Below are 16,115 nucleotides of genomic sequence, written 5' to 3'. Positions count from 1 at the left end.
TATAATATTCTGTGCCTAACAAATATTGGCAAAAATAGGACCTTATTATTTTCTTGTAAGTAGATAGGTACTGGCTATTATTAGGAGACGAGTATGAAAAAGATTGACCATGTCAAAAGACAAACAAAGGCGTTATCTACTCATACAAGAAAAACACGAATTATCAATATTATACTCGATATACAATTTCATTTATGTTTATTTATAGGCTGAAATTCGGAGTTAAAATTATTCCTATTTAAGAGTAAAACGAAGAGGATAATTATTTTAAAGGATACGGACAAAAATAGGTCAGTAGAGCATTGCGGAACTGAGAGCGGTTAGCAATGTCAAGCGAGTAGCCCAAAAAGTTCTCATCAACTTGCAGTAGAGTTTGGCGCGTTGGCTTGTTTAGTGTTTAGTTCAAAGTTGGCAATGGGATGTGTTTAACGTGTTAGCTATGATTAAGGGTAATGACATTGGGGACTAGAGTACGACAAATTAATGTCGGCCAGCCTCCACCGGGATGGCCAGAGCGACCGCAGTCGCGTCGAGCGCCCGACGCGTCCCGACGCCGCCACCGACTCCACCGCTTGCCGCCCGCCCACGCTAATCGATATCACTGTTCCGCACATGCACGCTTTTATAGCAACACGTAAACATTTTTTTTGCCGTTAAAATTTTAATCACGCGGATCTATAATCAACTATGTAATCCATCCCTTCCCCATCAAAGAATCCAGCGCTCGCATGACAGTCCGCGTCGCGATGTAAACAATATGAAAATAAACGGTCGCGTAACAGCTGACTTATCCAAACAGCTGATCGTTTCACGCGTGCACCAATGATCGTTTTTAAAGGTATTTTATCTAAATTGTAATATATTTTTGCACAGCGAATGCGATTTGCGACTGTCTAGAAAGAGTTTGGATGGAATTAAGTTTATGTGGATGTTTTTAGTACGTCAAAGCGTTAATAGCGGGCGCGCATGGAGTGTGTGTCGCCAATAGATCGTGTGAAGTATGTTCGCGATTTGAGAATATAAACGTGCGGTTTGCGAAGGCCGCGGTTTGCGTCGACGCAGCGTCGGTCCCGGCTGGGGAAGTTGGCAGAGGCGCGCGCGCGTCTCTCCGCGATGCTCCCGTGATCGCGCGGTCGCTGCCAGTACAACCTTGCGCGCCCTGAGGACATGTCGATGTTATGGATTACCAATGCGTCGTCGTGTACACCGTCATCAACATCGCGCCGCCCAAACTCACGGCGCAGGCAACGGAATTCTCCAACGGTTGTGTCACTTGGTTCAAAAATAAAATCAAGAGGTTAGTCAATTTCAACACCATTTCAACTCTGCCAAAATTCAGTGATTTTCAATTATTTCGGAGAATCAGCTTCATTTGTCTTTTTAAGATTTTTGTTTCAATTTTTTTTTTTGCTAAAGTTTGTGGTCGTTTTACGATTGATGATTTGGAATTTTCTTATTACGCTCATTAAATTGAACTACTATACAATATTTTTTACATATCTTTCGTCTACCTTATTTTGCTTTTAAATATTTATAACCACTTCCTGCCTATTTCCATCGAGTTCTAATAATTTATTTCTACTTGTTGACCGAGTCTTCCTGAACTAATAAATTAGGACAAGCCTTCAGAGATCGTGCCGGCATACAATTAGTGCCCACGTAGTAATACTTACCGACCGGAGTGCATTGATTAGCACACACCCTCATCGCTACTCTATAATAATAATAATTGGCTTGGGTGACCCTGATGTAGTATGATGTTTTTAATTTAATTAGCTTTTATTACTATGTTTTTCTTTTTTCGCCATTTTAAAAATGTAATGGGATCTATTTAACATTTTAGCTGACACAGTAAACATCAAGTCAGTTAAAATGTCTCAAATCATCCTATGGCAATCTTGTACAGATTTCCGTAGGATGCTTGCTTGTAAAATCCGAAAAAACTTTACACAATTTTAATGTCATGTGTGTTAATTTAAGTATGATAACAAAATTAATGTAAATCTGTTTGAACGTAACTAAAAACAGTTAACTACTTACTATACATAAATACAAACGTATTCATATTACATGCCGGGTGCTAGTTTTATGTCGAGGAAGGCTGTAATGGAAATTACTAGCATTCCAACCGCTAATTTCAATAAATAAAACAGCTGTCAGGACGGCACACCCTACTAATACAAATGGAAAGCACGCCACTCACTCATATCCACTTAGATTATCATATTGTGCGAATGTTATAATTACAATTCATTTTAGTATTAGTTGCTCAGCGAATTTTCCAGAGAATGCTTGTAATCTGTAGCGGCAATTTGAAACTTTTTATAAAATCGTAATTAAAAAAGTTTGGATGTTTGTGCCGTAAAACTTCTGGGACGCAAGAGCGCGACAGACAGTTATGTGAAAAGACCCTAGTACGATATGACATTATAGGTAGTCTAGTTCGATATGGGTACATGCTGATGCGTAGCTCATACGTCATCATTATCAAACCCACGTCAATCCGCTATTAGGTATAGGGTGTATGGGACAGTTTGGCAACTGCTTAAGCAATAAATTGAGGCAGACATCTTGATTCACTTCTTCTTCATTCTCAGACTTTTAACACAAAATAAAAAACTATACTTATCTTATTATATCCACAGAATCTTTTTTTTACTCCATTTATTATACTTATGCAAACAGTATATTATAAAGCTTTCCAATTTATGGAGCTGTACCTAATCGGTGACATTTTACAACAAAAAAATATCAACGCTGTCGATTTTTTTACAATATTACCGCAGGTTTCATAGTCTGATTTCATTATAGCAGTTGAACACTGGCTGAAAAGTACTCTTTACCGATCGATATCATTAATCAAGTGTTGCTTAGTCTCGTTTTTCATAAAAATAAATTGTACTTTGACTCACCTTTCTTAATCAAACTGATAATGGTAACAATAATGAAGTTTATTAAACAACTGTAAACAGAGATACAACTGTAATTAATTCAGGTCACAACATTCAAGCTCAATGACTACCGAATTGCTTATTTTGGACTACTTTAAAAAGGATTCCATGGCCATAAGCATTAAAAGTGTATGAAAGCAAGATACATACGGAGGCAAATGGGTTGAGAAAGCACTCTTAATCCGCCCCGCTTATTATTATGTAGAACTCTTGAGCAGTTCCGGATACTACGATAACGATATTGCGTATATTTTATGTATAGATACATGGCGACAGATGTACTTTGCTCGTATTTCAATTACATAATTTGTTCCAATCAGCCATTATAAATTCCTCAATCGTTAGGATATTCGAGAATAGGTATTCTTTAGGCCTTGAGAATCTATAATAATCTTGGAAAATAAACGTGGTCTATTCTGTCGCTGTATCGAAATAGATTCTATTTTTTTAATTTGACGATAAAAATAATAACCCATGGTACGAGTAGAGTCTGAAAGTATATTATTTTTTATTATAATAAATTAGAAACGTGAAAAAAGGTCGAATTCACTTCATATTAGAGCATCATAACTCTGCCTGTACATTGAGTGAGCATGCCTTGTGGCGCATCCACATATGCTGGGCGGCACGGCCGGCACACTGGCAAGGCATTTGAAAGCCGGCGGCAAACCCGGCAGCATAAGCCGGCGGCATGTGTGGACACGCCATTGGAAAGCATTCAATTTACACTTATCTATTAGTAAAAGGCCTAAAACAATTATTTGTAAAAACAATCTTACCATTTGTAAAAAGATGAAACCAAATATAGTGAAAAGTCGGCTAACTCAGTTCTCATAGAGGATCAGCCGGATCTCCGCATTATTATAAGTTTTTAAATATCATCATCAGTTCCCGTAACTTTGTAAAAACTCTCTAAAGTAAGTGTCTTTAGTTTTAGATTTTTTTGTGCTCACTCAATCCGCACGCTATGCAGGGTGTCCCAAAAACAATGGATAACCCTGTAACCATCGATAGGCCTCGCCTCGTCAAATTTGTAACTTTTTGATTACAGCCCTTACAAATCTAAAATTATAGACCCTAACTTTAGAGAGTTTTACCAAAGTAACTAGCACTAATGATATTTTATAAACTTATTTAATTATAATAACACGGAGATACGGCTGATTCTCTGTGAGAACTGAGTGAGCCGACTTTTAAATATTTTTGTTTCATCTTTTTACAAATGGTAAGATTGTTTTTACAAATTGTTTTATGCTTTTTACTAATAGATAAGTATAAATTTTATGCTTTCCAGAGGATGCTCACTCAAAGCACACACATACTATCAAAACAGCCGTGCAAAACATCGGCAATACGATCCTAAGAGCTTTACGATGTCCAATACAAAAGTGGAACAGATAGATGGTTTAAATTAAATTGCGCAGACCTCGAAAGTGCTAGAAGATTGAAAACTAATACAATCGAGTTGCAACACTGAAGAATTTTGCAATATAGGATACTGTATTGAGCATTTTCAACTACTAATATTACTCTGTCGAGTAGTGTTGTCACTCGTTTCGTTACTCGTTTATTTTTAAAAAAGAGATCAACTTTTAGTAACATCAAGAATATCAGCTTATCCACCTTATCGATAAAATTAGATAATTTACGAGAATATTTTATGCTAAGCTAAATCAAAATGTCCAAAGAAAATCTGTATTTTGAAACTTCAATCAAACTAAAGCAGATTCTAGCATATTGTTGTTTGTTGGAACTTTTTTGTATAAATGGCAGATTCTTAATTGAAAGTTGTTTCAGTAAACCGTAGATTCTTAGTTTATCTTTATTATGACAATATAATTTTTTTTTTTTTTTTTTAAATAATCTTTGGACAATTTCACACAGCGCCAGCTAGCCCCAAAGTAAGCAACTTAATGCTTGTGTTATGGGTGCTAGCTTAACGGATATACTACTTATATACTTTTTTTTTTTAAATACATAAATATTATACATAGTCACACCCAGACCCGTCACAGAAATTAAAATTCATCATTTCAATTTCTGCCCGGCCGGGAATCGAACCCGGGACCTCTCGGCATAGGAGTCCGTTCTGAACCACTACACCAAACGGCCGACAAATTATTATTAAGCTGCAGACGGCAACAAATGAGTTTGAGGATTGAGGAACCTCCGTGGTTCCGGGTGAAGCTCACGTCTTCCACCTTCGGCCTGATCATCACTTACCATCAGGTGAGATACAGGCCATGAGCTTCCTCATTGTGGATAAAAAATAATAACATAAATAACAATTCATTTCTCCCACGGAAGATGTTTATAAGACTGCTATGTTTATTCCTCTTTCGTCCAAACAAGATAAGATGTTTTGGGATCAACGCAGCTTTTGTCTGAAAATGATTATGATCCTGATTAATATTAATGTGCAGGGTAATATTTCTCTAATGAATAAAGTTATTCTCATTATTCTCTAAAACATTTATAATGCGTGTCGAAAGTTCCAAACCGACACATTGTAAACCGTTATCTTGCGAATCAAAGTTAGAAATTTAGAAACTGGAGAAAACCATTAAACTTTATAATGAAGTACAAACTCTAGTAGGTATTTTCTTTTAAGTAAAGATCTTATTAAGTTACCGTTCCTATTTGTGTTGAATAGGTTTTTGTTTTTAGCTTACATCTTATTAAGTATCTTATAAATTTTACTTCCACTAACAACTGAAACTCGTGTAGGCGCATGATATTAAATTGTTCTCATAACTCTCATTACATTGTTCTAAAATGGAGGCAGAGTAAGTTTTAATTGGGACGTGTAAATTAAAAGTTATCGTATCGTTACCATAACATTTCTATACCGATATTTTGTTCTATACTCGCATTCGATAATGACTTACTAAGCCATTGATTATTTATTAATTTGACCTATCGATTTATTTATTCGATAATGGATACGTACGCAATACGCATTTGATGGAATAATAGGCTGTCGTGAATAGGAAAACTACGAATTAAGTTTTGTGGTGCGATTTGCGTCGGCAACGCGCTGAAGTTTAGAAGTGTCGCTCTTTGCATAATAATAATTCAGAATCAATTATTTGTAATATTCTGATACTCAAAAAAACCTAGGTAAAGATAATTTGAATCAAGTCAAAAAAATCTTAGGGTCTTTTCTGGTCAAAATCCCTTTGATAGCTTGAATGCACCTAATAACATAAGACCAAGTCCAAAAATAAAAATGAAATTTAATAATCTTTCAGAGCTTTGAATACAGCAATCAGTGTTCGAAACGTCCTAGAAATCCCTGATTAGGAACTGTGTCGACTCCTGCTATATTTAGACGCTCAAATGCAACACACATCATGCAAATTGCAAATTTGAATAATTTATTTTCTATTCCAGGGCGGTAGCGGTGTATTTGCATTCGCTGAAACTGACGCCGAACAATGGCTTCATACACGGAAACCTTGCGTGCATTTACTACAAACAAGGCCTAATCGACCTAGCTATAGACACATATCGCCGTGCTATAGAACTCCAGCCCAATTTCCCAGATGCGTACTGCAATCTGGCTAATGCACTGAAAGAAAAGGGCCATGTCGTGGAAGCTGAGGAGTGCTATAACATGGCTTTACGATTATGCCCCTCACATGTTGATACACTCAACAATCTCGGTAACGTTAAGAGAGAACAGGGCAACATAGCCGAGGCTAAGAAATTATATATGAGGGCTTTGGAAGTGTTCCCTAACTTTGCCGCAACACACAGCAATTTAGCCTCGCTTTTGCAGCAGCAAGGTAATTACAATTATTGTGCTAAGATTAGTGTATGTACTTAAGTGCGTAGTGAAGTTATACATGAAGTAGTGCGAGTCTAAAAACTATTAAAAAATGATTAAAAAATATTTTTGGGTCTAGCAGAGTAAAACAATTATTGATAGCATTTATGTGAATCGAAAGCTACTTTTTAATGCAATCCAAGAATCGATCTGATTACATTTTAAACTGAGAATAGACTGATAAAGAGTTAATTATTATGTATAGTGTTTAATAAACTAGAATTTACAGCCATATAGCTAGTTTGTCTTAGGGATGTCCAACATTTTCTCTTAACTCTTCACTCCAACAATTCGATCCATAGACTGTTATTTGCTATTATTTAATTTTATCATTTTCAATGCTTCAGGTATTTGATTTGACAGATAGAACTAAAACTAATATATTTAATAATTTTTGGGGAATGTTTAACATTATTTTCTGAAGTGAATTTATTTAGCAGTCTAAAAAAATATTTTTTCACAGGTAAACTACATGAAGCGTTAATACATTACAAACAAGCTATCAACATTCAACCCAAATTTGCAGATGCTTACAGTAATATGGGAAACACCCTGAGAGAACTGCAAGACATTACGGGTGCACTCGTATGTTTTAAAAAAGCCATACAAATCAATCCATCTTTTGCAGATGCTCATTGTAATCTAGCAAGCATTCACAAAGATATGGGAAACATCACTGAAGCGATAGATTCTTACAGGAATGCTTTAGAGTTGAAAACAGATTTTCCCGATGCTTACTGTAGTTTGGCTCATTGTTTACAAATAGTCTGTGATTGGGACGATTACGAAGAGCGGATGGCTAATATTGTTGCAATTGTTGAAGACCAATTAAAGAGTGATAAGTTATCTTCTGTACATCCACATCATTCCGTTTTATATCCACTATGTAACAAAGCTAGAAAAGAAATAGCTGTTAGGCATGCAAACTTGTATGCCGAAAAAGTAGAAATGCTGGGTGAGCATGTAAGTTTTTCGTACCAAAAAGAAAAAAAGAGTGAAAGATTGCGAGTTGGCTACGTAAGTAGTGATTTTGGTAATCATCCTACATCACATTTGATGCAGTCAATTCCGGGATTGCATGAAAAATCAAAAGTGGAATGCTTTTGCTACGCTTTAAACCCAGATGACGGTACAACATTCCGTAGTAAAATAGCGAAAGAGTCGGAACATTTCTATGATTTATCAAAAGTTACATGTAATATTGCAGCTGCAAAGAAAATCCATAATGACGGTATTCATATTTTGGTAAATATGAATGGTTACACAAAGGGTGCTAGAAATGAAATATTTGCTTTAAAGCCAGCACCAATTCAAGTCATGTGGCTTGGGTACCCAGGCACAAGTGGCGCTGAGTATATAGATTATTATATAACAGATGAAATTTCTTCACCTCTTGTAATGAAAACTGATTTTACTGAAAAATTCGCTTTCATGCCACATACTTATTTTGTTGGAGATCACCACCAAATGTTTCCACATTTGAAAATCAATTATAAAGTTAATACAAATGACAATGACTCGTACGATTTTAATGAAGCTTTAATTAATGCAGCTGAAAATATCAATATTAAAGAAACTCTTAGTGTAAAAGAAAAAAAAGAAATTATTCATTATGAACAAAAGCCACCTATAGAAGAAATCGTAAGAAAAGTTAACATTCAAAGTTATGTTATGGAAATGACAATGAATTCTAGACAATTGCAGGTATTAACTTGTGCAGTATACTGAATTGTATATTTTTGTTTTAGCATGGTTTATATTGCTATGTTGTTTAAGGTGCTAGTAAATGGTGCGACGATTGACAATGGTCTATCCATACATCATAGTAACAAAAAAGTAGCATCGGGTGAAGAGACATATGACAATATTATATTTACATCGCGGAAACAATACGGTCTTCCGAACGACGCAATTATATACTGTAATTTTAACCAATTATACAAAATTGATCCATCCGTTATGAAAATGTGGATTAACATTTTGAAATTAGTGCCAAACAGTGTTCTTTGGCTACTGAGTTTTCCTCCTGCTGGAGAACCTCATGTTAAAAAATATGCTCAAAATTCAGGTAAGTAATTCTAAGGACCAAAAAAAGTACTTCAAACCCTGGTGGTATCGTGGATCTCTATACAGTTTAACACTCAGACCCACCATACTACTGGCGATACCACTGCGCGGTGGATCTGAAGTGTTAACCAACGGTACCACCAATCTATCGTGTTGTGAAATACCTTTATAAAATAAAAATGCTTTCATTGAACATACATATTTTATGTTATTGAAAATAAAGGAAAAGAAGTAAAAATAAAAATTGAATGGAAAAAAGATAATATATTACATTAGAAAAGCTGTAATCTTTGGCGCTGCTACTTTAATCTATGTGCGCAATTTTTGTAGTGCATATCCAACAGAGATGTTTTTATGGACAATTTGCAGTTGTACATCGGTAATGAAATCATCGTTAATCATTTTTGCTCCTTCCTTCGCTTCTTAGAAGGACCATTTCAAATTTGTGGATATTTTTAATACTTTGAATAGTCGCATTATTTTAATTGTATTTTTATTAACGAGTTTATTACTTTTCGAGTGGTACGACTCCAAAATATTTGTTGTTCTACGTTCGGGCCTGTGGAAATAACAAAAACCCTTGGATAAAATAAAGGTTTATTTTCCTTAAAATGCTCAAACAGCTATCAAAATATTACTTACTTCAAAAACTTAAAACAAAATGGTATTAAAAAGAGTAAAAAAGTACTTATAAAACATAGACAAAGATTCAGTCATAACGTATTGAACGCCATTTTGAATTTCTTTAGCAGGAAGAAGTGGTAGTACGCTTGCTAAGGCTACTAGTCTTCGGCCTTGCTTATGTTTGGTACATCTTAAAGCAGAAAGGCAACTTTCTTACACATGTTTTTTTTTATTCACAACGAGGAAGCTCTTGGCCTGCTGTTTCGTGTCCAATGATAATAGCAGCCTCGTAAATTTTCTGATGGAAATAATGCCATGGCCATCATGGCATTATTTCCATCAGATAATGCCATGATGGCGTTCATTGCACCTTTTTCGTAGTCTGTGTGGACTTTGTGTGGGTTCTATCCTAGGATTTGTTACTTTATCATACTGTACTAAATGAGATAACTCTTTTCAGTTCGATCCGACATGAGTGCGAAAATCTCCATTCTCTTCTTCTTCTCACATCTCCATGAATTTATAAACTTTAGTAAAGGGTTTTGGCCAAGAATAAAATGTACTATTGAAAAAATATTCATCAGTATTCGGAATTACTTGTCGCATTCTTTCGAGCAAAAAACTATAATTCGTATTTGATTAGTTTCATCACTATAGTAAAAAGTAAAAACATAGACAAAGATTCAGTCTTAACGTATCCAACGCCATTTTGAATTTCTTCAGCAGGAAGAAGTGGTAGTACGCTTGCTAAGGCTACTAGTCTTCGGCCTGGCTTAGGTTTGGTACATCTTAAAGCAGAAAGGCAACTTTCTTCCACTTTTTTTTTTTATTCACAACGAGGAAGCTCTTGGCCTGTTGTTTCATGTCCAATGATAGTAGCAGCCTCGTAAATTTCCTGATGGAAATAATACCATGATGGCGTTCATTGCACCTTTTTCGTAGTCTGTGTGGACTTTATGTAGGATTCTATCCTAAGATTTGTTACTTTATCATACTGTACAAAATGAGATAACTCTTTTAGTTCGAACCGACATGAGTGCGAAAATCTCCATTCTCTTCTTCTTCTCACATCTCCATGAATTTATAAACTTGAGTAAAGGGTTTTGGCCAAGAATAAAATGTACTATTGAAAAAATATTCATCAGTATTTGGAATTACTTGTCGCATTCTTTCGAGCAAATACTATAATTCGGGTTTGATTAGTTTCATCACTGTAATAGTCTGCTAAAATAAAATCATGACACTGACCCGAAATTTCAATTTCTTCCAAATCACGGCATATAGTTTTTGAAGTTTCAAGAGCTGATTTTGTTCGGGCGTCCTGAAGAAAATGCTACGCCTTCATACCTAGGATATTCCCCTATTTCAAAATTAATTTCCGTGTCTTCGTAACTTCTCTTTATATTTTCGTACAATCGTTCAGTAGGTTCATCAGATGAAAGTACCACTTCACGCAAATAAGGTACATTTTTTTTTCAATATTTCGTTACTCGATGAATTTATTTCACACTTGTGTGATCCTTACTTTTCATGTAGTTATTCTCCTGAAACATAACCGGGTTGTATTATAAGTATTTCTAAATCATAGGTCTAAAGAAAACTTGTGACTCGCACTTGGCCGGTTTTTATTTTATTTTACAAAAGTATTTCGCAACACTATACGTAGATTGGTGGTACCGTTAAACTTTACTACCAGGGGTATCGTGGGTCTGAAGTAAAAAAAAAATATAATAATTTATAAAGCCTTTCAAGATAAACTTATTCAGTTACATTCTAATTATTTGTTTCAGGGTTATCACCTAGTCGAATCGTATTTTCTCGTATAGCGTGCAAAGAAGAACATGTTCGTAGAGGGCAGTTAGCTGATGTTTGTTTGGATACCCCGCTATGTAACGGCCATACAACTGCAATGGATGTTTTGTGGGCAGGAGTCCCACTCGTCACACTGCCGGGAGAAACACTAGCATCAAGGTAACCTCAAAAATTAACAATAAAAGACATGCACACACAACGCTAGGGACTTTAGCATTTCGTTCACAATATTACGGGCTGACGGCAGTTTTATCACCGATTGGTTATCAATTTGACATCTTAAAATATTACTTTGTATACGTATCAAATTTTCATAACCTAATACGAAAATTATGGACGAGCGCCTAAACGAATAAGGGCCTTCGCTAAAATCTCACGTGCACTGCTCATATTTATTTCCGATAACACTCCGCGCGTGCACCCGCGCGATTTTTAGTAGAGGGACCTAGTTAACAACAACCACTCCATTGGAATATTCAATTGCAATATGTTATTTTATGGTACCTAGTTATTAGAATAGAATAGAATAGAATATTGTTTATTTGGCACAATACTCAATACAAGATAAAACATACATAAAAAAAACTAAAAAAGAAACGTTATAAAATTTAAAAAAAAGTTTGAAATCTATATAAATAAAAATGAATTGATGTTCGTTAGTCGGATTATAACTCGAGAACGGCTGGGCCGATTGAGCTGATTTTGGTTTTAAAATGTTTGTCGTAGTCCAGGGTAGGTCTAAACGGTGAGTAAATACGCGCGCGATATTGTTTTTCTGTGACAGACAAAATTCCACGCGGGCGAAGCCGCGGGCGGAAAGCTAGTAGAAAATAAAATTTTGAGTGCCCTGTGCCAAAAAGGTCCCTGGCTCAGCATTAGTAGCAATAGCAAGGACCTGTGGGGCACTGGGGTCGCCGTAAAAATTAAAAACAAACACACAGATTACCTACCACAGAAATACAGACAATAAAATCATAAAACAATTATATAAAAAAAGTTCCAGAAGTGCAAAATGTTACAAAGAAAAATTAAATGAGTAAATTAAACAAATAAAAAAATAAAATTAGGAGGAAAAGGTAAAAAAGGACAAATTATATAAATAAGATTAATGCACAGGCATGACACATTAAAAATAAAAGGGCACATTTTTACAACTTTGGCTGCTAGGTCCAAAGTATTGTGTTGAAGAACAATAATAATTGCCAAATGATAGAGAATCGTAAATTTAAAATAATATTCTTGCTGGCACGAATTGGGCCTGCGACTTTTGCGATTATTCCTTTTTTAAAAATGAAATATTACCCTTCATGGCCTAAATGTGTCTTCAAATATAAATTTTAGCGCCTATTATTAACTCTTTTGTGAACAGAATTAATGACAACATTCGCGGGTTATATAATAATAAACTAATACCTATTGACTGCTCATGTAAATATGAGTAGATTCATGTATTTTTACGAGTATATTGATTCAATGTTTTCCTGTTACGTGCACGAATAATTATTTTGATTCACTACTTTACTTTCATAAGTTACAGTAAGAAGAGAAAAAATGACACCTACTTGGATTGATTTCAGAGTTGCTGCTTCACAATTGAACACATTGGGGTGTTCTGAGCTTATTGCAAACAGTCCAAAGGAATATCAAGATATTGCTGTAAAGTTAGGTCTAGACAGGCAATAGTAAGTTTTTATGATAATCCCTTTTACCTATTATTATTACTCGTACCGAATAATTAGATAACTTACGTATTTACAAACATTACTATGAAGACTCAAGGTCTCAAGGTATGTGTGGAATCCACGCGCACTGTGAGACATTGTCCACGCCGTGGACGCACAGGGACCCAAAATTTGAGTATAAGACTGGCGGAGTGACTCACACGAACCAATCACAAGAGTTCTATTCAACGCTGTGAGTTCGACTTCGCATAGCGTTGCTACTTCACTTCCGCAAGCATCGTTTGTGAATACAGGATACACCTGTTGTTGGGGGGTTGTTGCTCAGATTTAAGCCTCCTGCCGAATCATAAAACAGACGACTGCATAATCATTGTACTCGTAAATAAGTTACCTTACCCATTTTTGTTGCATTGGCTCCAATTTCAACTAGTACCTACCTAAGATGCACAGTGTTTAGCTTGAGCTTTGTTGTCTGTACTAAACAAGTTGTTCAAAACAAAAAATGTGTCACAACAACAGTAGAGGTTACCAAAACTAACTGCAAATCACGTAAACAATTACGTTTTATCGGTAAACACCCATAAATCATTATGAGCGTTTGTTTACAAAAATTTTGGTAAGCAGTTGTTTGAATAGTGTTATTATACCGCTCTGTTCAATGGATAAAAATGAATGAAGCCTTTCTGTTTCGTCCGGACACAAAAGTTTTATGTAACGTAATAAAATTAAAGTTTAGCACAGCCTGCTTTGATACTTAGAAATCTCTGACCCACACATGATTCATTTAAAATTTAAAAGATTGGAATTTACGTATGGCTCCAGTTTATAATGCTAAAATATTAATCATGTTTTACAATGTATTGTAACATTATGTATCTACCTAATAATCTGTTTTCTTTTGTAGAAAGAAAAAAAAGGATTTTTATACTCAAAGCGTTGTTTTATATCGGCGACAATAGCCCAAGATTACAATTCTAGAAGATTAGTCATTTGTATTGTTCACATTACTAACAGCCCCGTTAACTCCCCTTGATAAACTAAATGCTTATTACAAATTGGTTAACTATCACTACAATTTATAGACTAAGAACGGGGTTGAAACCAGCGTCCCTTGAATCTTGAGCCATCCAGTCCGACACCGACACCGTTGAGCTAAATTGTCGCCTCAAATTCCAAGAACGCTAGTTTGTGGTCGACCGATGGACTCTACGGTGAAGCCACTTGTAACAGAAGCGAATATATATTTAGCTTACTTGGAGGGGACAATAAGGAGATCATAGTAGCTCATTCGTAAAATGAAATAACTTTGATGCTTGTTGCTATCACAAAACCATTAATAGATTTATCATTTTAGTTGCAGGTATGTGAGAGCAAAGGTATCTAAAGCCCGTTTGGAAAGCACACTATTTGATTGCAAACATTACGCTCGTGGACTGGAAACTCTTTACGAAAAAATGTGGAAACGATATGAGAATGATGAGCGACCCGATCATATAAAGGCCTACTAAATTACACGGATCACTGTCTCGAGAAAAAAGGTACACAAGTTATTTTTAGTATTGTACCCTAATAACTTCGTCAATAGGGTATTTGCCTCCACTAATCAATTGACGTACTTTTTACAATTGTCAAAATGAGACTCACCGATAGATTTTGTATGGCAAAGTGACGTCACTATTTTGTCAACTCAATTAAACTACTTTTTTTAATTACAATGCAACCAAAAATCTTAATCTAATTTACAGGTAATTTAAAATTAATTATTTATTTAAGACCAGAACGAAGTGCCATTTTTTAAAAAGTTGTGCTTTAGAATTATTGGGGAGTGAAAATACCCAATTCTAATACTCAGAGAAATCTCTAGAACTCAACCTTTCTCCTTAGTAGGCAAATTGTTTGCCGGTTTATTTTAATTACGGCAATAGATCGGTTTGTTTTAATTACTTAAAATAATATTTCATTAATTATTGCTTTGTTTGTTTCAGCAAAATGAGGATATGCGACATGGAAAGAATATTCTGACAACGAAATAATTTCCCCCTTCTACATCTACATATTCGAATAGGTCCTCCGTCCAGACAATGTCCAGAAAAAGTTCGATTTTATGAAAGTAGTTTTTAAAATTGTCATTATTGTAAGTGCGCAAATGAATAAAACTCAAGTTTTCTTAATCGTATCTAAATATTTTAACGTCTTAGATAATAGTTATAAGAACATTATTGATGTGATTATCAAGAAATTGTTTTGGGATGAGTGTTTAATGTTATATGCCGCAATGAAATTTTATTCCATTATTAAAAACTTTCAAAATAAAGACAGAGATATATCATTTTTTATTATCATTCCCCTTTTAATGATGGAACTACTGATGATAAATTTGCATCATTTTAAAAGGAGCTAATGATATAAATTAATATCAGTAGCTCCATCATGGAACTATTGGATGGTACTAGTGTCAACGAAGGTTCTAAATTACCTACTTTTTTATAATAAAACAACTCTGGTCACTACTAATGAAACGAATAGAGGTTAATCGTTTTTTAATGATGTACTCCTTTAACAACAGCAACTCTCTTCGTTCCAACTAATAACCTTCTACTTAACGCGAAAACCACATATTTTTAAGCACATTCGCGTTCATTCATCTCAATTAGCTTTCCGCCGGTGGATGACCGTTTAAGTGGTACTTAACTAGTCTAGTCTCAGTTGGTTGGATAGTCTTTCTTAAAAAGATTTATGCCCGTATTCACAAACGATGCTTGCTTAAGTGAAGCAGAAAATCGAACGCACAGCGTTGAATAGACCTCTGTGATTGGTTCGTGAGTCACTCTGTGCGTCCACGCGCACTGTGAGACCTCATAGTAATGTTTGTGAATACGGGCGTTAGATATTGACACCAAAAAATAACTTAAATTCATTGTTAAAATCAACAATCAAATCATTTTGCCAATGAAAATTTCTAAAACAAAACCGTATGACAACCTATGAATAGGTAACTACTAGGTATACAAGTTTGAATTTAAATTGAAAAGCCAAATGAAATCTGTGATTGGTCTAAAGAAATTCAACAAATTGCAGGCTTCAACCAAGCTTTAACACTAGAATACGAAATACGAGCTAACGGATCAAGCTTTAGGACAAAAATTAGCT

General features: G+C 35.1%; 2 protein-coding genes across 3 annotated transcripts; both read left to right on the top strand.

Moving 5' to 3' along the window:
* The first annotated feature begins 483 nt into the window (after positions 1-483).
* LOC114352745 (uncharacterized) lies at positions 484-1,169 on the top strand. Of its 2 annotated transcripts, none has more exons than XM_028304451.1 (2): positions 484-634; positions 973-1,169. In XM_028304451.1, the coding sequence occupies exons 1-2, from the start codon at positions 484-486 to the stop codon at positions 1,161-1,163; spliced, it is 342 nt and encodes a 113-aa protein (XP_028160252.1). In that variant the 3' UTR covers positions 1,164-1,169. The 2 variants fall into 2 exon arrangements, with proteins under 2 accessions (XP_028160252.1, XP_028160260.1); XM_028304459.1 differs by lacking the exon at positions 973-1,169 and adding an exon at positions 874-941.
* On the top strand, positions 982-15,285 carry LOC114352735 (UDP-N-acetylglucosamine--peptide N-acetylglucosaminyltransferase 110 kDa subunit). Its single transcript, XM_028304438.1, has 8 exons — positions 982-1,297; positions 6,345-6,739; positions 7,244-8,484; positions 8,557-8,848; positions 11,262-11,442; positions 12,861-12,965; positions 14,320-14,503; positions 14,951-15,285. Exons 1-7 carry the CDS (start codon positions 1,179-1,181, stop codon positions 14,471-14,473), a joined length of 2,487 nt encoding a protein of 828 aa, XP_028160239.1. The 5' UTR covers positions 982-1,178; the 3' UTR covers positions 14,474-14,503; positions 14,951-15,285.
* The last annotated feature ends 830 nt before the right edge of the window (positions 15,286-16,115 follow it).

Source organism: Ostrinia furnacalis, unplaced genomic scaffold (genome assembly GCF_004193835.3).
Source record: "Ostrinia furnacalis isolate ACB-3 unplaced genomic scaffold, ASM419383v2 OfSCF0143, whole genome shotgun sequence".
NCBI lineage: Eukaryota > Metazoa > Arthropoda > Insecta > Lepidoptera > Crambidae > Ostrinia > Ostrinia furnacalis.
Note: the sequence above shows the minus strand (reverse complement) of the source record. Positions and strands in the feature narration are given on the sequence as shown.